A 26,050-nucleotide genomic window follows, 5' to 3' on the forward strand; every position below is an offset into this window, starting at 1 on the left:
CCCTCACCTCAGAGGTCCCAAGAGAGGATGCTCTGAATTGTCCTACTCCTTTAAATAACCCTGATTAGTCCTTCATGTCAGCTCCTCTCGGTGTAGTCACTTTAATTGTGGCCAGATCTAGGCCAGGCACTGAAACGCAATCATTCTAATTATAATGGATTACTGCAAAGGTCACAATAGTACAGCAATATGAGTGTGAGCTTCAGTAAAGCTTTGAGCATTATCAGATTCAAATATCTCCCGAAGCCACTGGCTTGTCATTCAAGGACTCCTGCTGCAAGGATGAAAAGACAGAGCGTGTTATAGAAAGGTTATGTTCCATCAGATACAGTGGGGAAGCTGCCTATTTTCATGAAGATAAGATCCACAAAGGTAAAAAAAGGAAAGAAAATTGATTATTGCTTTATTTTCAGTATATATTTTTTTCACATTCTGGCACATTTAGTGTTTTAGGCATATGGGACCTAAAGAAAAGCCTACTGAGAAATTAATGGGGAAAAACCTCTCTTCTCCTCCGGTGTACTGAGCCCAAACAGACTGCAAGGCAACTGTACACCATGTTTAGACATTTACATGTATATGATCATGTCTGGATTATTATCCTTGATGAAATACAGTATATCCAGCTTCAGTATCTCCACACTTCATAAACCAATTAAACAATGTAGTACTACAGTATACTGTACATACCAGTGCAGCTGTGATAATGACAATGGGTTTTTTTTGTTTCTTTTTTGAAGATACATTAGCGAACCTTTTGAAAAAAATGAAAACGAGTGCTGATAATAAAGTAAGCTGGCCTTTGCAGACAGCTGTGTGCTGAAGCCTGCACTGTGCAGTAATGAAACTGGGAAGAAAATTAAACTGTGGCAAACACAACTGTCCATGAGAGGGCACACAGTTCATGTATCCTGTGCCCCCCTGTTGTGAGATTTTGGTGACTTATAGCCTTTTTGAACAGGGAAATGCCTGCAAAAAGATATCCCAAAGCATAAATACAGTACCTTATTAGTAAGATAATTATTAGATGAGATAATTATGTAAAAAAACACTTCTTTCTTAATTGAAGGAAGAGTCAGAGTGAGCTGTTTAAACATTGCATTTGAAAATTGTGTGTTTGTCAGCACTGTGTCACAGAATTGCGGACATTTATTTGTTCTAGAAATTACAGCGTCGCTGTTTTCAACACCGTGGCTTGTCAGCGACTGGAGTCTGTAGGCTTTGGACTCCCGTGTCTTTTTCACCCCTTCTGGGGGCAGATTCCTCTACTCCAGGCACTACATGGACTGTAGCGACAGAGGTACTGCGCCTCTCTTGATCGTTTCCAGCAGGTTAGGAGGAACAACGTGAACATCAGAGTTAACAGGACATTCTCTTCCTCTGCCACAGGCACTGTCCCTCCACGGGCTTCGCTTCTTCTGCCACTCCTCCTCTCCAGACAAAAAAGGTTCAGAAAATACATACTGTACAGCACCTGTTTGTGCAATTCATACAACTTTCAAAGCAGTCTTTCGCAGAAGAGAACACATGTCCAGTATCAATTCTTTCCTTAGATCCTGCATTTTCAATTAAGCCTGTTATGAAAAACGACTAATGGCTGATAAATGAAGACAGCTCTCACAAACGTGCCGAGCGTGTCATGAGGCATGAATATGAGGGTTTTCAGCGGTGCCCTCTGGCCTGTAGCTCAGCCATGAATGAATCCTACAGCCCATCTGTGATTTCTCTTCAGGGGGCAGACAGCCTCCTAGGAAAAGTGCAGAAGAAAAAGTAGCATCAAAATAATAATAATGGAAACCATGTTGTAGAAATGTATAATGTTTTATTTGGCCAAATGTTTAAGGAGCGATTAGTTAGAAAGAATTATCAGAAAATTATCGTTATTTTTTTCTTAGAGCAGATTGTCTATCACTTCTGTCACGTCAGAGATTAGTGTGAAGTGCTCACACTATGCCTCTGGTATAGTGTTCGTCCCATCCACAGACACATCCACATTAAACACATCCCACTCGGCTTGTGCTTCGCTAACTGGTCACCCACATGCCGCAGTGTGGGCTTATAGACACCTGCCTTTTTTAGGAACAAAGATCCCCCTGTGTGTTTGTCAAAATAACACTGAGACAATACTGACCTGAAAGTCCAGGTTGAGCTTCTTAAAAATATCAATCTTTCTTTTTAACAAGGATAAAAACACAAAACCATGAAAATGGAGAAGCAGCATTTCAGAAGTTATATAACTGTTCAGACAAGGATCAGAGCTTAGATTACATTTTTTAGAGTAACGTTTTTGGTGTCTTGAGAGGATAGAACTAATTATGGTCTTTTTACTGAAAACTGAGTGTCAGATTTCAAATGCCACCTCTGATCGGCGACACTACAGAATTTTCGCCTGTTGTGAACAAAGCATTTTCATTTGCATAGTGATCTGTGATTTAATTTGTTATTCACCATCTGCATAATTTAGAGCTGTTGTTTAATAAGCATCCCATTTTCAGGGTTTCTTCTGAATAATATTCGTATTCCAATTTAGCATAAGTGGATGAAACAATTTCACCCTTCCTTTATTAACTACCTCACGGGATTATGCTGCTTGCTATGTAAATGCTACTCTTTCATGTGCGTGCTTTCCTACATATTTGAAGTTCACCTTTGTTGTTCTTTATACAGTATATGGCAGGGTTTGCTACTACTTGAAATAATGCGTGGATCACTTCCACAGCTCTGTAGCACAGGCATGTTTGGGCATGGAATATTATTTATTGTGTCAAGTCATATTGCACTGAATTAGTGTTGCTTGCTGGAAAGACACCATAAAATAACAAGAAACAATTTTAAATTCAGTATTTATTACTCTTACTAAATAGGGCTATCTCTTAGTGTATCCATTTAACAGACATTTATGGGGTACTAATTACTAGAACCAGAATGTTTCATGCAAATTACAGAATAGCTCTAAGATATATTTAGACAATTTACCAGCTCTTTCATATTCAAAACTAAAATTAATCCAGATCTCATCTGTGTGTAAGCCTTGAATACTAATTTAGTGCTTCTAAGCTCATTTAGGAAATTGCTTGAAGTTTTCATTTATTTAGAACCTTAGCTTAAATGTTAAAATATCACTATGAAAATCAATTATTTGTCTCTGATCTCATGAATTCCATGTGCCCTGTAATGTTTTTTAGACTGCAATTTTCTTATTTCAAATACTGTAAATTGTTTTTTTATATATATAAATGTGCTCTGTGTGTGGTTCATCTTTCCATCTGTTTGCTACATTTAGTGAATCCCACTCTTCTTATACCACACAAAATAACTTCCATTCTTTAAGAAAAAATCTGTTTTGTAAATCACTGTGAGGGGATATTGTGAACAGTAGCTGTTCCTGCTGATCTGCTGTGCTGACAGGGGAGTAACTGCCCTGTGCATCAGATGAATGTGTTCACAGGTCTGGCACACTGGCCACTGGCTCACACAAGCAGGAAACCCAGCACTGCGCAACATACAGAAGGCTTCTTTAATTAAATACCCTTTGCTGTCTCTACATGCACTGGTGACACACATTCAATTAGTTCAAAGTACATGAAATCTGTCCTTTAGGCCAGATTAATGGAATAAAATAATCTGAGACCGCACACACACTCTTCTGTCTCTCCTGATACCCAAGAAAATATTTTTCATTTAACACTCATGTATTGAACTATGTCTACATACTGTATTTGCGGAAAAGGTAATTGGTATTTATGGTAAGAAAGAGTGAAAAATACCCAGAAGACTTTTTTATTAACTTTACAGAACAATACAAGAAACACATAAAACCCCAGAGACTAATTTACATTTTTTTCATTATCCAGTTGGCGAGGACATGGCTCAGGTCCATTTTAAAATAAAATTCTTAATTATTCATTTGGACACATCTTTGTTTTTGTGAAGTGTGTTGGTTTAGTTCATCTTGTGTTGAAAACAGCTTTATTCTGTGCAAACACCCAGCATGCAATACTAGACGGGGTTATTTGAGTATATTAAATTTTTCAAGCGTGTGGGCTCACCCAGAGAGATTAAATCTAACGTATAGTATATTGAGGAAATCTAAGGAGGGCTTTTTTTCTGAAACCATGCAGATACCAGCTCAGAGTCAAGATCAGTGTTGCAGTGAAGATGATGCACAGCTGCTGGAGTCATTGAAAGAAATTTATTCACGGCACCCTTTAAACAAACACTAATACTTAAACTCAGCTGGCAGTTAAGACTCAACCTTCAATTTACAAATCAGTGTAAACTGAATGTTGATAATGGTAGATATGTATAAGCCTTGGCTTATGACAGTAATTAAGCACATCAAACACTCAAACCTAAGAACTGCAGCACAGGAGCACTGTCTTGATGCTGTGTGCAGTGAAGGAACTTAGTTTACATTGCTGTTGAACTTATCTTTTATGTATTTGTCCTGCTGTCCTGAATGTTACTTTTTAGTTATAGACTGTTCTGTATCCTTCTGTTTGATTGTATCAGTCGGTTAATTTTCTACAATTGTATTTTGCTTAGAAAGGATATTTTCTTTTTAACTGTATTTTCTCAAATGCATTCAAACTTCACTTCACAGAGTGGATACATGCATTACAATTTCAGCTCCAATTATGGCAATAAGAATTTTAATACTGTTTATCCACAAGTTCCTGTGCCACGTACAAATGTCATACAAATATTCTGTAGGTTCAAGCTCAAGAAGGTTTGGTGGGATAGGGACAAAGTGATTAATACCAGGTGGTTGCAGGTTCAGGTCTGGGCTGTGCTACCGTCTCCTTGTGTGTCACCCTGCCCAAATTGCTGTACTCCATTCTGGCATAAAAGGGAGACTGTCTGTCTGTGAGTCACCCCTGCGGCAGGTGTTTCTGATGCAAAAGTCGTCGGCTAATTGCTGTATGTTGCTTCCGAGCAAGAGGTTTTCTCTTTTGAGCACTTGAGCGCCCAGACAGGGCATGTGGCTGGGGCTGAATGTGTCACACTTGCCAGTGTAGGAGGCTGTGGCGATCGCAGGTGTCACTGTGCTGAGCAGCACTCCTACACCTCCCCTGTGAGGCCCCAGTGGCTCTGGAAGGGGGGGGGGGAGGGGGCACACAGGTACATTGCAAATATCAAACACCTGAATCTGAGGCTCTAATTGGCACGTTAGTGGCCTTCTTCTGAGCGCACATGACAAGAGAGCAGCCCTTGGAGAGGAAGTGTGCTGTGACTGTCTGACTTGCAGTGATGGAGCATGGAGACAGCTAGGCTCAGACACTGTGGTGAGACTGTAAATGCAGAGTGGAGATCTGGAGAGGACTGCTTACAAGTGTTTCTTTTGAATGAGAGCAAAAACTAAAAAGCCCTGAATTAGGGCTGTATTTTACGTCTATGTCTGTAGTGCAATAATCACAATTAAATGGCAGTGAATGTTATCAAAAGGAAACAGTAGCGGTCAGTAAAATTGGAAACACGTGTTTTTAGACTATCGAGTCCTGTAATTAGCTCTCTATCTAATTTTAACTTTTGTCTGAATGGGTCAGTAGTTCCAGTCCTCCAATCATTTGGTTTTGAATCGTTATTCAACTATGCAGCAGTTATTGACCAAAGACTCTGCCTTGTCACATCCTCCTGCACAGGCAGATGTACAGTCTGAAAATTATTTCATTTACAGCCATATGTGAAATTAATCGAGTATGAAAACCTTAATGGGGTAAAACGAACAAGACCAGAGGAGTCCAGGGGGTAATCCAGGGAGAACTCCAGAGCCGGGTGATCTATCCAAAACAAACACAAGACAAGGTTTAAAAACTGGAATGGGATCCGGTGCAGGGACGGGGAATGAAACAGGTTAACAGGGCCAGGCGCTCCCAGCCACGGACCCAGATGGTCAGGACGCCGTGGTGAAGCTGAGCCCAGAATAGTGCGAGCGTCTGGCTTAAATAAGGAGGGGCAGGATAGGAGGCAGGTGCACATAATCCACTAAAATGTGAAAGAGCTGGAGCGCCCTTCAGAGGAGGGATTACAGTCATGACACCACCTGCATGACTTGATTCAGCCATTCTGTGTCTGCACAGCAGATCAAGTGTAGAAATGGGAGGGATTACTTCACCCACTGAATAAATGGAAAGAGCCAGACTGTTTGAGTCCAAAGTGGAATTTAACAAGGAAGCCAGCATTTAACACCCCTGCTCTAACAATGTCATAGGATCTTCAGTCACCAGGTATTCTGGACATTGGTTTAATATGTGTTTCTGAAGGACAGCACCTTTTACAACTCAGTGTCCCCAGGTACCATACTGTGGCATCAATTTGAGGTTCAGTTCAGTTTATTGCTCCAATTCAAAGACATTAAAGGAATCACCAAAAACATAAACACAGAACAGCAGCAGCATCAACAACATGTTAAATAACTTGCAACTCAAGAAAAAAACATCAGTGTGAGCCAGTGGTAGGGGTAGAGTTCAGTAATCTGACAGCTTGTGGGAAAAGTCTCTGAATCTGGAGGTTCATGCCTTTATGCTCCTATAACTCTCACCAGAGGGAAGGGGGGAGAAAAGTGACGAACCAGAATGACTTGTATCCTTAGTACTACTTCCAGGCTTCCTGAGTCAGCAAGTTGTAAAATTGTACCAATTATGTACAGTATATATACAATATACCAATGTTTTCAACTGTCTGAGGAAGTAAAGGTGCGATTGTGCCTTCTAACATGCTGGGACCATGTTAAATCATTAGTGATGAAGGTGCCCTAATGAAGGTGAATAGTGAATAGAGCTCCACCTTCTGGTCCATCAACATCACGTCCTGCAGCCTCTGGCTTTTGCATGGAAATCCCCCATCTCAGCCCTGACCAGGCCCCTGGGATCTGACCTCGGATCCACTGGCATCTGACCAGATCAGGATTCAGGGTCATGCTGCTGCTGCTGCCAAAGGCGCTGTCTTGGAATACAACTGTAGTGTTAAAAAAGATTGAAGAAGCCGGACCCAAAGTGACAACACAGTTAGCAAGAAAGACAATCTAAACAGGAGATCTGTTTTGAAAATTCATGCTCGGGGACTTATGCTTATTCATGATAGTCATTCCCCACTGTGTTGTCTTTGTTTGTCATTAGAATTGTAATTGGCCGGTGTCATATTTGTTTAGTATCTTGCTCTTTATAGGGCTGGCACATTTTATTGCAGGAGATAACGTTTGTGGATACTAGAATTCACAGGACAAGAGATGATTGTGGGCGATAATGTCAGGAGCTCAGACAGAATAAAAATATTCACAGGTTCGTGATGTCTATCTGCGAATAACCTCTTGCTGGATTAACGAAGATTTAGATTCAAGAGTTCACGCTCCCTGTGAAACCTGTTTATTTACTGCCTTACCAGAACAGGCTCACTGCTCCTAAAAGATAAAGTTTATCAGACAAGTGAAGAATTGCTGCTTTTCATTTAATATGAGGACTTACAGTATAGATAGTCTGGAGTTAAATTACAGGGACAGTGGATATTTTATGGAATTGTTGTATATGTGTTATTTGATTTTTTAGTGCAGCAGTTTTAGAGTTTAGTCTTAAACAAGTAATGTTTTCTGAACTCAGAAACTGCTTATGGGATTTGCTGTGCATGGGATTTTTTAAAGGCAAAATTGTTACCTTCCTCATGATACACAGTTAATAATAATATTATTAATGATAATAATAATAATAATAATAATAATAATAATAATAATAATAATAATTGCTTACACTTATATTGCACTTTTCTGTACACTCCACTCAAAGCCCTTTACAGGTAATGGGGACTCTCCTCCACCACCAGTGTGCAGCCCCACCTGGATGATGTGATGGCAGCAGGAGTACGCCAGAACGCTCCCCACACATCAGCTCTCAGTGGGGCGCAGAGTGAGGAATGGCATTTTGTCTACTTGGCTGACTACTTCTGCTGGGTAGTTAGACACAATGTGGCACACGTGTCTCAGTAACCCACTGTCTGCCAGGCTGGACTCCAGCTCACTGCTACCCTGGAGTAGACTCAGCACTTATTAATATTTACGGATATCAGAGTCTACTTAAAATCAAGAGAGAAACAATACTAGCTAATGCTGGTGTTATGGTTAAGGAAAAAAAATGCATTTTTAAATTTTGACACTGAAAGACCATCCTATGGTCATCCTATCTATTTTAAAATGAAATAATAGTGTCATAATACAAAGGTTGTGTTAACCTAGGCTTGCTCAGCAGTGCCCAACTTGTCTTCGGAAAATATCTTGTAGTTTTTTCTTTTACCTTGTAATACCATCATACATTACAGGCTTACATCTCCAGAAAAGTCTGTCATCTATTTTTCTTTCAGATGAACCAAGATTATAATATTTCCCTCAATCTGTATTCTCTGTTCAAAAACCCCGTCATTCTTTTCAAAGTAGCCTGAATGATCACATGCAAATGATAATACTTTCTGTGTTTCCTTTTTAAATGTATTCTTGAATTCTTTTGGAGAGCCAATAATTTTCTGCACTAGTTAATCCTTTTAAAGTAGTGAGGCATTAAAATGGATCTGATTTCTGTTCCAATATTGAGTCTTCTCCCTGGACCAATAAACTTGTTCAGTGAGTGCATCCAACACCCTGGAGAGCAGTCCCTGAGAGAGCTGCTTCCTGAACTCTGACCTGAAGCATCTGGGAAAGGGGAAATTAAACTGTGTAATTAACTGCTGCACTCTTCAAGGATGACAGAGTGTCAGTGGCACTTCTCTGTCATATTCTCCCTGCTATCTTCATTTCTTCCCCTGCTCTGCAAAGCTGTGCAATCATATAGTGTTCGATTTTTTAAATATGGTTACCTGTAGTGAAGTGTGTGAATGTCTGTTTGGATATAGTTCATGTTTCCAACAAGTGGGCAAAGGTTTTGACTCCCATAACAGGACTGCAGCTTTGTTGTGCTGAGAAAAATTGTCACTTTCATTTATCATTTCCATGTAAAGGCTTCAGATTTGCTTGAAAAAACATACTGTACCGACACATAGCCGGATGCTTCAATGTTCAGTCCTCAAACAGGGGTTCATCCCTGTAGGCAGGAGTAGACCAAGACCCTTAATTTTCTTTACTGGAAAAGTGACAGCGTCGTGCAAGAATTAGAATGTCATTTGCTGTTCTTTCTGACAATGCAGGGGTACACCCGAATAAAGCAGGGTTTGTAGGGTTTCTCCATTTCACCAATGCATGAAGTACGAGGCAAAGGGATTAATGTGGTTCAATTAAGGAATTAATTAGTTCAATAACACAAATTAAAAGCTCAGGTGGAACAGAAACCAAAGAACACAGCAGCTCGTGAGACACAGAGGTGCACTTTCTAGCCTGGCAATTTAGTTCTTAAAGGCTACAGGGCAGTCCAGTGTCTCGGGTCTCAGAGGTGCATTTAATTAGGTTTCCAGCAACTCTAAGGCTCATGCAGATGCAAGCAGTACTGCTGTGTACATATGGTTGCCAGAAACCTCCAAACTGAATTATTAACTCAGTATATTTCCACATGGTAACCTGCTGCAGTATATATAAAGAGTCTAATAAAGTCATTGGTGGAGGGCTGCCCTTCTGTGTGGCTCTGTGTCAGCTACAGGGGTAAATTAAATTTTATTACTGATGAATATTTTCTGGGTATTACCCTTTTCACATTTGGCAGATAAAATGTCACAGATGACCTTAATTTTAACCTTAATTTATGAAAACCAGTGCACTGTCACCCTTACAATTGGTATTTCTTGAATTTTTTATGAATTTATAACGCAAGTGACAGCTTTATCAATATATTTATACTACAGCTCCATCTTTAGGTCAGTTTTCAGATTTATTATTATTATTATTATTATTATTATTATTTTAAACTTGAGATTTAAAGTTCACAATCTGATTTGTTTTCCACAGCTTTCCCTACTGGCAGAGGCTGGTTTTGGGGGTGTCCTGCCTTATGTTGACCCCTGCGACCTACCAAATGAAAGACAGGTTTTGGACGAAGCGTTCGGCATAACTCTGAATCCTGGGGGTGACCCGTCCACACCGGGGTATCCCAGCATCGGTGAGTGTTTCCTCTCACTGGGGCGCGTGACACAAGAAGAGGGCCTCCAGACGTCCCGTATGGATCATGCTGAGAGTCATGGCTCATCGGGCTCTTATCCTGCGTGGGCAGCGTGGGGCTGGCCAGTGCACTCAGAGCAGCTCAGATGAGCCTGGCAGCACCGTGAGCGCAGCGCAGGGGCTGGCCAGTGCGCTCCGGCCTGTGGCCTCGTGGTGACCTCAGGAAGAGCAGCTCGGATGAGCCGGGCAGCGCTTGCGAGAGCACGGCGCAGGAAGAACAGATGCTGCTCAAACCGCACTGCCCCATTATGAAGTGTAAATGAACGTGGTGCAGTTTAATGAGGGATGAGAGGGATTAGCTAGATTGTTAACAGGGGATTAGTTTTATTTTGTTGTGGTGCATTTCGATGTTTTTTTTCCTTCTGAGGAATGGGGAACTGCAGGCCCTGCGCGCTCATCGCTGCTCTCTCAGAGGCTCGGGAAGACATGTTGTAACACACAAATAATTTCTGGAATGTAAGGAACAATAAAACTGAAGTATTGTTCCAAGTGCCGGTACAAAACTTCCAGTTTATATAGCCCTTTTCTGACGCTTATGACGTAGCTCATTACAATGGTAATGGGGAGAGGTCACGGTGTTCGGCCAGTTCACAGACTTTTGGTCACTCTTAATGGTCAGCGTTAGCTTTCCTTCCCTGGGGGGTTTCCTACCTGGCATCTGGAATCCTTATCAGTTATCCCCCTTTCCTGCCAGAACTCTAGCGTGTTACTTAGAAGTCCAGTCCTCATGCAGAAAGGACTCAGTTAACCCTTTCTTCACATCTTGTATCTTTCTTCAGACAGCAGGCAGCGACGCTGCTCTGAGCTGCTGCAAAGTTAGTTGTTGTTTTCATGATTTAGCTGGTTTGTCATCTCTTTGCCTCTGGACGGTTTATGGGTTATCAGGAAGCTTTACTGGGTGCTCATTCTATCTAAGACCTGTGGAAGGAGATCCTCTTCTACTGAACAAGGAGTGGTGGGTCAGGTTGGTTTAAGTAGGCAGGTGGAAGAAGGTGTGTCTGATAAGTTAATTGGTAACTGCACTGGGATGTGAAGGAGTTGATTAAGGGCAGTGAGTCCTCCGGGCGTGACATAACATGTACAGCACCTGGAGCTCATGTGTTTTTTAGTAGCTAATTGATCCATCTCATCCGGGTGTTTCTTGAAAGAAGCCAGTTGGTGGCTCAGTTGCTTGTTCCATACTCCTGAGTATCCATGGAACAAAGCAGTAGGGGAGGGGTGTGAGAATAAACTGAAACACTGAATGAACAGCTGTCTCTAGCCACCACTACTCTCCTATTATCAACCATTTTCATTTAAACCTCAGAGACCAGGCTCCACATGAGGGGAACAGGACAGAATGAGACAGGACAGCATCTGCACCCTGGTGCAAAGCATCACAGGTGTACGGCTTGTACTGCTTCCAAAAGTGGTCACACACTCTACCTGCCAGTGACTTTTTACAGTACGCCTTCTGTTGATGAACGCTGTTCAAGACGAGCATTAACCAGCAGAATTAATTTACATCTGTGGTCTCTGGTCATTAAAAAGTCAGTGCACCTGCTAAAAAACAGAGACATTTGCCTGATAATACACTTATTACAGCTGTGTTTTTTTTCTTTTGAAGCTCAAAGTACATATGGGTAAGATTGTCATAGCAATGAAACAAATAGTTCAAGTGGACAGCTGCGTCAGCATGCGTAGGCTGCAAAGGAACAAGTAATAGCTTTATTCCATGCTGAAAGGAGAAGAAAGAAAACAACATTTCGGCCGTGGAGTCTTCTTCAGGTGTGTGAAGAAGGCTCCATGGCTGAAAGGTTGTGTTTTCTTTCTTCTCTTTTCAGGATGGAATAAACCTATTACTTTTTCCTTTCCAATGAAACACATGTTTTCTTTAGCAAGCAAAATAATAATGGGCAATTCAATAAGAGTTGTATAGCAGGGAGACAATCTGCCTATCTACAGTACCAATTATAAATAGTGTACATCAGCAGAAAAACAATGCGATAATTCTATTATTTTTCCACAAGTAAAGTGCCCCTTAACAAACTGTGAGGTCATCGTCATTTTCAGGGTGATTGAAAAAAGATGGGCTTAAGTGGACATCTCTCTGCTTGCCTAAATGCCCTTAGCTTCAATGGACCCATAAACTCAAATATTACTCTCCTCGGACCTGAAAAATTAGATACATTTTGAAGGAGAAGACAAAACACCAAAAGCTTTCATGCACAGAATAGCAGGTTCCTCTTTTCCACTGGGGCACCCTGGGAATTCTGAGCAGCAATCAGAAAGCATTTAATTACTGGAAGAAATCGTTTTGTCCTGCACCACGGCGTGGTGTCGGGGCACAGAGCAGGCTGCAGACAGATGTCTTCTCTGTCGCCTCCAGTGAAACCAGTCCCCAGCTCCCATGCAGAAAAGCCCAGTGCAAGTGGTGGGGGATGGAGAGCAGAATTAGGGGACCCTGAACAATTCAGTTACCTTGTTTGGTGCACGTTTGCAGGCTGGCTTGTGGAGAAACAGAGGACGTTATTGGGTTATGCACGAAACACCTGATAAGACACTAAGGATGTTATAATGAGAACGAAATCGCTCTTCTCCAGGATAGTGATCGCTGTCCCAATAACAAAGCAGTAGGGGAGGGGTATGAGAATAAACTAAAAATAATTTATAATATCATACATCTATGGTGGACCAGTGGATATCCATGCTTTCTCTTTTTTAACAAGCATGTTCTGTAAGAGCTTCAGTGGACTTTTGTCCTTAAATTTCTTTTGGGATTTTTTCAATTATACATTCATACCGGAAGTCCTAAATCTGCAAACACAGTCCCTTGTAATATTAAGATTTTTTTTTTTCAAATTAAAATTGCTTGGCTCAGCATTATTGCATCATTGGGACTATTCAATTGTAGAACTGCACTGATTATTAAAAGAAATTTTACCTAGCTTTGTGGAAAAAATACTTTTTTTAAAATAAACTGTTGCATTAGAACTCATTCCTGCTGGAGAATTTATACTATATGAGCACATCATTTTTAATACAGCTGGAAACCTGAAGTCAAATTGAGAAATATCTACAGACCTGCCAAGTGAACAGCTATTGCTTTAATATGTAGCTGCTTCTAGACTGCTTTATATTCAAGGATAAACCATTTTAATACTGAAAGGCATTTATGTGTTTATTATCAGTTAGGGGATAAGAAGCATTTACTAGTAAGACTCCTTTATTAAGTACATGGAGGACCATTGTTGCTTTTTTTAATTTCAAAACTGGTCAAGTATGCAGTTAAACTCAGGTGACAGTTACCCCAGCACAACCTCTGCCTAGTTTTGTAGAAATGACAAATCTTTTCTGATCCTGCAAATTCAGGGCAAACAAACCTGAACAATGGGAAAGAGAGAGAGTATGTATTGACCTCTGATGGTGTGAATAAAGGTGATAGTGACCTTTTAGCTCTACTAGTGGTTTGTATGATATCTTTATTTTGTTTTTTAGTGTACTAAACAAATTATTTTGCAGGCTAGATTGCAAGTTATATCCAATGTATTAAGGGAGTGTATTGTTTGAAATCTTTCTGGGTGTTTTCAAGTGTGTAATTTGTGTAATCGAATTAACCTTTTAAAAAGAGGTGGGATTTTCATTTTCCATATATCTGAGGGATTTAACACTAACGTTAGTTACTTCAAACATTTTTTTTACATGTTAATTTCAAGTCGCTGACAGGTGAGTCTATTCAGCGGAAAAGAATTCTCTCCCCCGGGTTATTTAGAAACCTTGTTGAAGTCAGAGAAGCCTTTGAATAGAAATGTAGTCATTTGCATATTTATTTAAATACGTTACAGCTATGGGACTGGTGTTCAAGCCTTTAATGAACAAATACCTTCCACCTCTAGCTGGGAGGCAGACTTCCTGAGCACAGTGTCACTCCTGGCAATCGCAATGTGGCACCTCTGTCCCCCCGATGTGTTTTGTTCTGAAATCAGAGCAGAGGATTCTGTTGATAAGGTATGAAACAGATTGCTTTAAGACACATTTCTTCTGCCTCATTTTGTTTTTTTGATTGCTTGGTATGTTTAACATCTGGCCAAGGTCCCCAGTAACAGTTTACAGATTTTGTAACACAGGCTGTGAGGTTAACGGTGATGGAGGTGTTTTGAAGAGTTGTTTGCATAGGAATGTTTTTTTTTAATTAACTGCTGCTCACAATTAGAATTTCAGACACGTGGTATGCCCTGGCGAGTCAAAGCTCGCAGCCCTCAGTCTCCACGGTGACTGGCTGCGCTCGGCTCTCGGAGTCAAACACCTCCCGTTGCCGGGAGAACTCGACCGGGGAGGCTGTCTGTGCCACCTGTGTCCACTCAGCGGCTAATTATCTCTTCAGCTCCAGACACTTAAACCCTGCCCTGTCCATGGTCAGACGCTTTATCCCTGAACTTCATATTGACTTACAGAAATGCTTCTTGCCCAGCCCATCAGAACGACTAGGAATCTGTCCGATTCAGTCTGACCCCAATCTCAAGACAGAACCACACATTGTTGCTTTGCCTCACAGTAACCCACCAGACCCGCGGGGCTGTGCAGCTTCCTTGCTCTCCTGAACAGCGGGCGCACCCCTTCCCCCGTCTGCTCTGCTCAGCTGCGCTGTGCTGCCCTGTCCTGCTCAGGCTGCCTGCACAACACACTCCCTCTTTCGTTCCTCTCCTGTTTGCCTGCCGCTCGGCTTGCCTTCACTGGGACCAAGCAAGTGGACTCCTCATGCAGATGTGGCGCTTTCCAGCTCTGCGCCGTTTGGTCACAACACGCAGATGTAAGAGCTTGCCCCTTATCTGCATTGTGTTTGCCTCACGCTGGCATGGATGTGTTCAATATTCAGCATTTAGAACTGTCACTGATGAATGGGTGTACTGTAGCAAACAATTATTAAGTCTAAGACATTGTTGAACAAATCTTTTTAGATGCAGAATGCTAACACTTAGCTCATTGTGTATATAATTTTCACCCATTTTGTAAGGAAAGTAGTGTAAAGCTCTTCAACAGCTTTGTTATGACTAGTCGGAGATAATAGCTGTTTATCAGTGCATTCAGCACCTAAAGCATGCGATCTGGATAGATTGGCAGATTTATACAGTTGAACCACTATGCTGGCACACTGTAGGTTAAGATGTACTGTAGGTTAAGATCTATTTTCCGCTTCTAAATATATTTCAATGTTTCTAAATGTGCAGAAACATTTCAGTGAGTTAGCAGCAGTGTATTTACTGTATGTTTGCTTATTAATGGACTGTCAATGACACTATTTAACACTTTTAATCATGTTTAAAAGAGAAAATGCCTAACAACAGTGTGTTGGGGCCCTCTCCTTGTCAGTGTCCTGTTTCATGGGATAGTTTCAGCAGGTACTTTACCACATAAGAACCTGTGTGTTCTGATCTGTTTCACATGCATTACCCTGTAGGCTGGTGAATTGTAAAGTATTGTACAGTTGTACAACACTTTCAGAAATTTAACTCTGAATAGTCTTAACACTGAACAGTAAACATTTTCTTTGTCAGTTACTGGCAGATATTTGAACAATTTAATGAAAAATGATAGTTCCCACTTCATTGCGACTTCATGCATGCAGCTGAGTTTTACAGTAAGGAGGAAGGACTCTCCTCTGTGAAGGTGTTGCTTCCAACATAAAAAAAACATTTAGTTCAAAATACTAAAAGGTAACGATAAATAATAAACACCTTAATGTGTCCTACAGGTATTTTAGTTCAGTGAGATTAAATACCAGGTAATGGCATTAAAATAAAAGTGAGTTTTTTTGCTTTTTAAATGAACGTTTTTAAGTACAACAGTATTGGCTTGAAGGAAATAAAAACCATCTTCATCTTGACATTTCTAAGCTTCATGTTTTATTCTGCCATTAAACATTCAAAGTCTTTTGGATATACAAGTAGAATCTGGGAGAGCGCATATACTGTCCTAATAGCTTTAAGTATAACCTTTTAAGAAGGGTCTGAACCTTTTAGGGACACATAATAGGTTTGAAGTTAAGCCTTTCATCATGTGTTTAGCACTGCACTCAATTTAACAGGCAAGTACAATTCCCGACGAATGCAGTCGAAGGAGTTCAAAGAGATGCTGGTACACCCGTTTTGATGTCTTTCCTCCTACTTTCTTTTTCTAATACAAGCTTTTAAATTATTAACTGGAACATGACATAAATGTGCCTTCATTGCTTAGCGCAAAAAAACAAAATAAAAGCGTTTTGCAACAGATTCAAAGACATCCAGGGTATTATTCACAGTGAGTTTTAATTTATTTCTTTATGTGTTTTGGACATATATTTTTGGAAAGAGCATTGTCTCTGATTTTTTTTTTCTATTATATATAATACTATAATTATATCCTCATTCAAAATATTTGGGTTATAACCCTATCGGCGATGCAGTAAGTGACTCTCACAAATGGTTCTCCTATGATTCGGTTTACAGAAAAGACAGATGTATAAATTAAATTTCTTCCACATTCAGTTCCAGTTGTAAACACACACAAACATGCAGGCAGCCCCGAAGGGCTTCAGTTATCACCCTGCTTCCAGAAGGTCATGACAATTCTGAGGGCTGGCAAACACTGACATGCTTTAGCCTTGATTGCTTGAGGATGCTTTGGGCTTGTTGGGTTTGACTTTTCTGCTGTGAATTGGTTCCTCCTGAGACAGAGCAGGCTGTGGTAAAGTCAAGGTCCAGCCTGCAGAGTGGGCCAGGGAATGAAAGAGCACCGTTACCCAATCAGCGTGTGATGTACGTCAGCTTGTACCTTCCCTTCTCTGGGAGTGACTAGCCCAGGGCAACTGAGTGTGGAGAATCAAGGTAGAGCAAAGAAGTGAAAAGGCTTTGGGATATTTAAAGCTGTTCCTGTTTGGGTAATTGGACTCCTGCCTTCAGTATCCTTCCACCTTCCCCCGCTGATAAAGATCGAAAGGCCTTGCATCTTGCAGCCATTTTGATAGCCCTCGGGTTAACTTAGTGATGAACTGAAGCGTGCCTGGAGCCAGAGAGTTATTTTGCCGTTTATCTGTTGTGCGTCCTCCCTGTCTGGCTTCACAGCTTGTTAGCTGGTTTGGCTGGGGCTCCAGCAGGGGGGCACGAGAGGCCTCCTCTGACAGGCTGTAGCGGCTCACTGATCGCACAGAAGGCTTCCTGGTGCCTGGAGAGGTCAAGGGTCACTGTTGTGTTATAAGCCTTGGCCAGCCTGGCAGCCTGGGTGTGATCCCCAGTTACACTGGCTAATGGCACTGCTCAGGCTCCTGCAGGTGAAGTCTGGGCTATAGTGCTCAGCTAGAGCTTTGAGTGAGCATCCGTTCTGTTTCACCAACGTGGCGGCCCTCTGGATCCTGTTCTGATGACATCACATAGCTCAAAGCAGATAATGATTGCTGGGGAAAAAGTTCTTGACAATGTTTCTCGCCAGGACAATATTTTTTCTCCAATCTTTTAGTGTTTTCTTCTGAACTAAAGGCTGGTATAATACACAAACCAAACAATCACCCCAGTTTTGATCACTTCTTGCGAACTTTGTTTTTTTTATGCTGATCTGGAATTGGCCTGGGTTATGTGAAACATGTATCAGTGGTTACTGTACCCTGGTACTGTATTACTGATGATTCCATTCTGTTGCTGTACGGTATATTGTATTCTTTTGCACTTCAGGGCTAAAGGTCAGGAAGGTCAGTCCTTTAAAAAAATGAAGTAAAAAAAAACTTTACTACTTCTCCAATTCTTGATGAATTGAACTCCCACAAATCAAACAGTGAGATTTAAAGCCTTTAAGGTCCTAGAAATACTCAATACAATATTCTATTCTAGCATGGAAATTGCAAAGTAATATATCAAAGTTGTTTTAAAATTCATAAGATAACACGCTTCTAGGTGATTTCCTCAGCACTTCCAATAACCAGCTGATCCTCTCCCACCTCTAAACCACTGAGTGTGCAAAAATAGCTCTTCAGCCAGGAAGGCGTAGTACGTGCATGAGAATATAATAAATATTTATGGTATGCTTGCGCTGTCGGCATGGTTTGATGACCCCCAGATTATTACACATTCAAATCTGCTTTCGTTTCTCATTTAAAGAGGATGTTGACAAGCTCTGTTTAAACAATCAACTAATGTGGCAAAATGTTTGAACATAATAACATTTCCTAATTCGTGTCTCAGAGTAGCATGATTTCCTCATCACGTTACGGCTTGAGCTTTGATTTTTGGAAGGCTGAAATAGGGTTTTCTTCATGACAGACATGTAAAGTAAATCAATTTGTTTAATTTAAAGCGGCAATAAAATTGTGGCAGGGTAAAACAAAACTCAATATAACATAGTAGACATGTTCACTTTTTTGTGGAAATAAAATGATTTTCCAATCTTTCAAAGCATAATTTATTTATGTTTTTTGGATGATTTAAAAAATAATATTTTCTAGACTTACTGGATGATACTGACATTATTTTTCAGGAGTTCTTTGTGCAATAGGTTTCAATTTATGTTTGACATACTGTAAATCAGAGAACAGTGAATTATATGCAATGTCTATATAAACATTTCAAAATCCATAATGTGAGATTTATTTTCAATTTTTCTTTTGACTGTTATATTTTCTAATAAAATATACATGGTTGATATTTTTTAATTATTCATGCATTTTACTGGCTTATTTTAATTGAGTCCAGCTCCTGATGTCTTAGAAAATCTACAATTTCTTACTGAAACACTTCTGTCAGAACCCAACAGAATGCTCAATTTGGAAAATTGCATATACACTAATGTCTCTGCTGTCAATATGCCACAGGTATGAGCTTGAAAATAGATGTAACTGATCTGAGTCAATTAAGCCCAACACATATCAACCACATATCTAAAGTATTGTTTTTCTGTTTCAGTTATAATTAACTACATAACTTTTTAATGTTTAATAGCTGCAGACACATGGGTTGATATTGTTTCTCGGAATAGAATTCCTCCACACGTTTTACTGCACTGTTTGCCTGTGAAGGCGAAGGGCTTTGGAGATCTCCCTCTTTAGCCTTTTACTCTTTCTACTGTGTTTTCTTTTGCTGGCTTCTCCTTTCTTCAGGCCCCTTGTGGTGATTATAGCCATAGTGGTCCAGACTGGCAGTAGCTGTATCATAATTTGCACTCCGAGGGTGGAGTTAAAGCTCTTTTATTTTATCAGCACAGATGTTCCGTACTAATATTGTATTAATGCAACACACCTATATATTACCATGGCAAACAGATCTCAGAAGCTCTGCAGGGTTGGGCCCGGTCAGTACTGGGTTGGGAGACTTCCTATGTAAACCGGATTGCTGCTGTAAATGGTTTTGGTGCAGTCAGCGGTCTTAACCTTGGCCAGCAGCCATATCACCCTGCAACTCACAACTGGCAGCCCACTGAAGCCCAGTAGGTGTGAGCCTGGCCAGCACCTGGATGGGAGACCTTCTGGGAAAACTAAGGTTCCTGTTTGAAGAGGTGTTAGTGAGGCCAGCAGGGGGCGCTCACCCTGTGGTCTGTGTGGGTCCTAATGCCCCAGTATAGTGATGTGGACACTATACTCTAAAAAGGGGCCGTCCTTTAGATAGGACATAAAAATGAGGTCTTGACTCTCTTTGGTCATTAAAAGTCCCAGGGCGTTTCTCGAAAAGAGTAGGGGTGTAACCCCGGCATCCTGGCCGAATTTCCTATTGGCCCTTACTAATCATGGGCTCCTAATAATCCCCCTCTCTGAACTGGCTTCATCACTCTGCTCTCCTCCCCACTGAGAGCTGGTGTGTTGGGAGTGTACTGGTGCATCATCCAGGTGGGGCTGCACACTGGTAGAGGGGTTCCACGTTACCTGTAAAGCGCTTTGAGTGGAGTGTCCAGAAAGTAAGTGTAAGCAATTATTATTATTATTATTATTATTATTATTATTATTATTATTATTATTATTATTATTATTATTATTATTATTATTAAAATTTCCAAACTAACGTGCAGTATGGTGACCGGGGACACTGTGTTGTAGGAGGTGCTGTAATGTGGCAGAAATGTTCAACAAAGCTCCTGACTTCTTGGTCATTGCAGATCCAGTATTGCTGTTTGTGAGAGTTGATGCTTTAACACGGTGTCCCAGATAAATTCCACTTTGGACCTGCACAGTCTGGTATACAGTACCTAACTGATGAGCCTAATTGATCATTCTCAGGTCTCCACCCTCTCTGCAGGGGCAGAATGGCTGCTGCACATTCCCTAATACACATGAAGAACTTTGAGAGTTTACCTGGATAAAAATACATACAGTAAATGCAAGGAATTATTATTAAATAATGAATTTTGAATAGACGTAGGCTTATGCTGTAGCTTGTAGTTGAAACAAAAATAGTGACCATATGTTGGATTAGTCAGAAGTAATTGCCTGGGGTTTATTTATTTTTGTCCATGTAGCAGCGACTGCGTGAATTGTAAGTGAATGTTAAATATTAGAAAAGAAAATGCTTTTCATTAACCTGCCAATTACGATAAACCAACCATAAGGTGTGTCTGACAGTCTGGCTTGGCTTAACCTGGAATTTAAGCTCTTTAGAGGAAGAACAGCTTGAAAGTCTTCACATGAAATGTACTGTACTGTACATGGAATCGTACCCCATTCTAATGACATTTTATTATAAATGATCTAAATAAATTTCATTTATATAGTATAAATGATAGTTTAATATTCCAAGTGGGAAGCTGCGTGAGCATGCGTAGGCTGCAAAGAGAGGAAAGGAAACACTTTCGGCTGTGGAGCCTTCTGGAGCCTGGAGCCTTCTTCTCTTTTCAGCATGGAATAAACCTTTAACTTGTTCCTTTGCTGTTTAATATTCCTCCTACTTTTCCAGTAGCCGTTGATATAAGGGCACTTACAGTATAAGTGCTGGATTTCTTGCAACTTTCTTCACACTGTTTTGTGCATCAACGCATCTGACAAGAACTTGAATGCCTTATTCTTGTGTAGAGAACAATTAGTTTCTCTGTTTCTCTCTTTCTGTGAAACATGGAGATAAATCTCATGTCTAACATGCTTAGCTGGAAAATGACTAAATATGTTTTGTTTTGGGATAAAAGGGCTAAAGCCTGTGTTGGCAGTTTTCTGTTGTATAAATGAGGGACTTGATTAAAAGACCTTCTCTTCCTCAAGTACTACTGGGTTAGATGCCCTGAGAACAAAAGCAGCATCAGTTCTATTAATTATGCTGTCGTCTGCTGGAACAGTTTTTGCTTTGCCTGAAATATAGATTGTTAATTTTCTTTCATTTCTTTTTGAAGAAACTTTGTGGACCTCAGCTACTCTTGAGCCTTACTAAGTGAGGGAGAGATCGTGCATTGAGGCTCTTTTCATGAAGCCTTTAATTAAGCTTTCTTTTACAGCAGCCATTTGTCCCAGTCGAGAAGCAAAGGGTTTCTGGCAGGTTTGTTAAAAATGTGTAGAAGCTTTCTTGTTCCAAACATGGTGCATCACTGTTACTAAAAGTGCAGAACTGCCATGTACAGTATTTATCACTAGATATACAGAGATATTCATATGGCCAGATCAAGCCCAAAAATGTATTTCTTCAGTTAGAAAAATCATTAATTTCAAGAATCCATTCTCAAATAAGGGTCCCATTGTGTTTTGCCTGTTTTGCCTCTTATCTTCCCTCTGCTGTTCCTTGTCTTGGCTTGAAAGAATCAAGAGAAAGAAAAGACACTGTGGCCTTACCTCTTCAGCAGACCTGGAGCAGACTTTGCTGTGCTGTAATGTATAACATTAAAACAAAACACACCATCCACCACTCATACAAATGTGATCTCGGTTCTGTTTGAAGGGTTGATATATCTGAACGATTTTATCACTGCACAGGCTGTGGCTGCATGAGAATTTCCACTGGGAGCAGCTGTTATTAGAAAAGGTAGATTGAACTGAGCATCACCTAATAGAAGGTCATTTTCTCGGCTAAATCCCAGAGCAAATGTTGTCGCGCTGAGCTGCTGCCTCCCAGTCAGGCCTGTGATTATTTTCAGCTGTCAGTCTGAACTTCTGGGCTGTGAATCATCAACGCAAATGGTTCATCCCCACAAGCAAGAGCGCTGCCAGTTTAAAAAGAAATTCAGGGGCAAATTACACTGATGTTTGTATTTATATTGGTGCCATATGCTTTAATCCAGGACTGGCTTTGGTGATGAAATGCAAACACAATTGTAATTCTGTTCTCTGCTGGCCATGTGGGGTTCTTTGATCAGCATTAACAATGTGGAATGCTCGTTTGCTTTTTGGAGTTTCTGCAGGACAGACAATAATTCTTAACCAAACTGGCCCATGGCCATAGCCCACGATGTAAAAGTTTCTAGGCTGTGATACCCTGACACAACGTCTGGCACTAGGGAACCTCATGGGCAAAGAAAGAAGCACCTGACTGTCCGACTTTGTGGTCCCAGTTCTTCAAATCTGGAATCTGGAGGAATACTTCTGTACACGGCAGCACACATAATAACAACTGAAAGTGAAGATAAATAAATATTTGAAAAGTCTAATCTGCTTAATACACAATAAAATGGTCAGATACCATGTGGAGATACATTACCTTAAACACAGTGTTTAAAATTAAAATTAAGTGTAAAAAGTCTTAACCTCCATCCTTTAAAATAAAAAAACATTAGGTTTGAAAATGGAGACTGGTTTCAGAAATATTTTAGCGGCTTGCAGGGTCTTTGTCTGCTCTTGTGTTTTTCACTCAAGATTATGTGGCTCGCTGGAGAGCTCTAGTCAATCCAGAGGTGTTGAATCAGTTAAATGAACATTTTTGTTTTGGCCACAGAAGTAAATCAGAACATCTTAAGGCAAAATTACAAAAGGTATTGTATGAAAAATGACGCCTTTGGATCCTGGGGAGCTGAAGGAATATCTCATTAGCTGGCCTGTTCTCTTTTAGTTTGTCAAAACGAAGCAACAGGCGTTGCCATGGCATTCACCCTGCGAGGGAAGACAGCCCTTCTCTAGTGGTTGCTGTGGCTCACTAAGCAGGGAGGGGGGCCACACGTATTTTTCTCTGTCCCCCTAGGAATGCCACCCTGTTAAGATCTAACATTTAGCAGGATAAGAACCACGAAGGTGGAGACGGCAGGAACCAGAACGTAGAGCGCTTTGTCAATGAATCTCGTTATCTCGTGCAGGCAGAGATTTCTTAACTCGTCCCTCTAGAAGATCCACAGCTTTTGGAAAAAGAAGGTAGAGGGATGATCTAGCTTTTCTGTAATACCCCCACACCTGTATTAGAAAAATCAAATATCAGCCTTCTGCCTAACTGCCTGCACCAGGCCCTTCATGATACTGTACGCAAGTGAAGGACATTGGATGAGAATGCGTGTGCTCTACTTTTCCCTTGTTTGGCTCCTTCCAGTGCGGCAGGGCTGTGTGCAGGATTTCTCGCGGAGTGGAATTCTTGCCGTGCTGTATCACGTGCAGAACTGCGTCCCCAGTTTCCTGACTGAAGCGACCCTGTGGATTTGCATGGTAACAGTAGGAAATAGGATTCCTTTAGCTGCACTCAGGGCTCCCTTTTGATTAATTTTAATGCACAGTTCTTTTCTTTTCTTTGATCATTTCCTGTGCTTTGATATATTCCTCCTCGTTCCTGAGCAGGGACCACTAGAGGTCCTTTCTCTATTCATTACCATGAGCGGTCACTAAGTGGCAGTTTTTAAGTGTGGTTGCAGGCGTAAATTGTACTTGTGTGGCACACGGTTAATGAGCCTTCCGTGTTATAGAGACATCTGTGCGGGTGCCTTCTCCGAAAAGCAAAGCTTTCCATATCTAGCTATCTCTATATATAGATATCAATTTAATTTATGCAGATCGGTGCTGTAAGGGGATTTTAGTAACACCGTACTTGGTGAACAAATAAATGTTGTTGTTGTTGTTGTTGTTGTTTTTTTCCTTAAAAGATTTTGCATTACAGTATCCCTTAGATACATGAGGTATTTTTTAATTGCAAATTTTTACATGGCTCATCTTAAAAAATTTAAAAAAATGGAAGGGCATGAGCGAATCTCTTTAAGTGTTCCTTGCCATCACTTTTTAACTTGCTTTATAGTTAGCTTGTAATTGGGAATAAATGTTTTCGTCTTATACTGTAGATATGACCATATTTGGAGGAAATTACATATCCTTACAAATTTCATTTGCATATAAAAGATTTAGGAGCTCTTGCTGTTCTTGTAAGAATACTGAAGTCCAGTATGTACCAATATCCAAAATTCCATGTCATGACTTACAAAAAACATCTATAAAAATGTTGTTTAAAAAATTAAATTTTCATGCTTTTATGGATGAAGCAATACTACAGAACAATTCACAGGAACAAAGCAATACTTGAAATACAATTGTAGACTGGCTAATTACTGTATGCTTTGTTAAAAACTAATTGTATTTGCTGTTACCACTGATTCCTAAACTTTTTCCTGCTTGTAGCTGTCCCAACATCGAGTCTTAAGAACTTGTAAATAATTGACTGTCCCTGGTCATAAAACACTATGCAGTGAGATCAATCAGGCAGTTTGAGACAAGTGAAACTGAAAGAATTGATTTACTTTCTCATATTTAAAAAATGTTTTTTTAATCTTAGTATGATTGATAATATGTTATGATATCATATTAATTATTTTGAAAGCAAATAACCTTTGCATATGTTGTACTATAAAATATCATAAACAAAGAATTATTTTTCCTGGAATTAATTGAGATTGCATAATAGGATGAAGACAGAGTGGTGTCATAGCTCAATGGAAAAAAGTACATGTAGCTTCCAAGCAATTTATCCTAATTATGTAACAGAATTCATATCCACTTGTGACATTATTATGCTAGAAAAAAATAAAACATTATCAAATCGTAATATGTACCCAGCTTACAACTGTTTCTCCAGTTTATGACTGCAGTTCTTTTTTGTCTTTTCAAATTAATTAAACATTATTTTTCTTGTGTTTTTGTCAGTGAGCTTGTACTGTACTGTATGTCTCATTTCAAGGTGTGGAAATGCTGTGTGAATTTCTATTGAAATTGTCACACTCAGTACCATAACAAAAGTGGATGTCTCTGGGTTTAGTTTTGAAATGTGTACAGCACAGAAAGTTCTTCTCTAGACTTACTTATAGCATTTGATGTGACAATCTATAGGACTTCTAGTGAAATTAAATACACTACTTGTTCTAGTTCAAACAGTTTGCTAAAAGCATTGTACAGTAGCATGGAATAATGTATAGTACATTATAGTAAAAAAACATGCGTTAGGTTGCTACAAGTACTGTAGCACCATTGACAACCAATTTGGCGAAGTCACCTGTCACAGAAGGTGAGAAGACAAAAGCCTTAAAGTGGAGAAATAACATCTGATTTCTGTCATAACTGCTGAGCCAGCCAGTGTTTGCTTGCAGTGAGATCTCTGATACTGGTACTGGGATCTTTCAGAGTGCTTTGCAGGGTAAGCAGGAACTGTCAGTGTGAACTGATACTGTATTTTAAACCATTTGACACCTAAATTATTAGACGCAGTACAAAAACTGAATCCACATCGACCTGCCCTGTCACGCTAAGTGCTCTATGCTGTAATAATTGGTCACCAGGTGGTAAAAGGCTGTTTTGGTTGGGGAAAAATAACCAGAATATATTAAAGCACAAAAATGAGAGTTTGTTTTTAAAATAGCACCTTAAAACAGACCCAGGCAGTACCGAAGCTGTAATTAGGGTGAGTGCGGAGGAGTTTATCCTTTTAAAGGCTCTCACATTCTTAAAACAATTTGATAACCCTAATTATTCTAAATTATCACTATTCCTTCTACTCTCTTATTCTGACCAGATATTGATCCCTGCTTTCATGACTACCCTTTTACTGTTTTTGGAAACTT

The 26,050-nt window shown here is 40.2% G+C and overlaps 1 protein-coding gene across 6 annotated transcripts in view; it reads left to right on the plus strand.

The window, feature by feature from the left end:
- LOC107079092 (inactive N-acetylated-alpha-linked acidic dipeptidase-like protein 2) overlaps positions 1-26,050 on the plus strand; it is a 295,727-nt gene that overhangs the window by 160,104 nt on the left and 109,573 nt on the right. For all 6 annotated transcript variants that reach the window (XM_015360872.2, XM_015360862.2, XM_015360861.2 and 3 more), the window contains one exon: positions 9,917-10,067. In XM_015360872.2, coding sequence (XP_015216358.1) covers positions 9,917-10,067 — 151 coding nt within the window. The remainder of the gene's footprint in view (positions 1-9,916; positions 10,068-26,050) is intronic.

This window comes from Lepisosteus oculatus, chromosome 13 (genome assembly GCF_040954835.1).
Source record: "Lepisosteus oculatus isolate fLepOcu1 chromosome 13, fLepOcu1.hap2, whole genome shotgun sequence".
Classification (NCBI taxonomy): domain Eukaryota; kingdom Metazoa; phylum Chordata; class Actinopteri; order Semionotiformes; family Lepisosteidae; genus Lepisosteus; species Lepisosteus oculatus.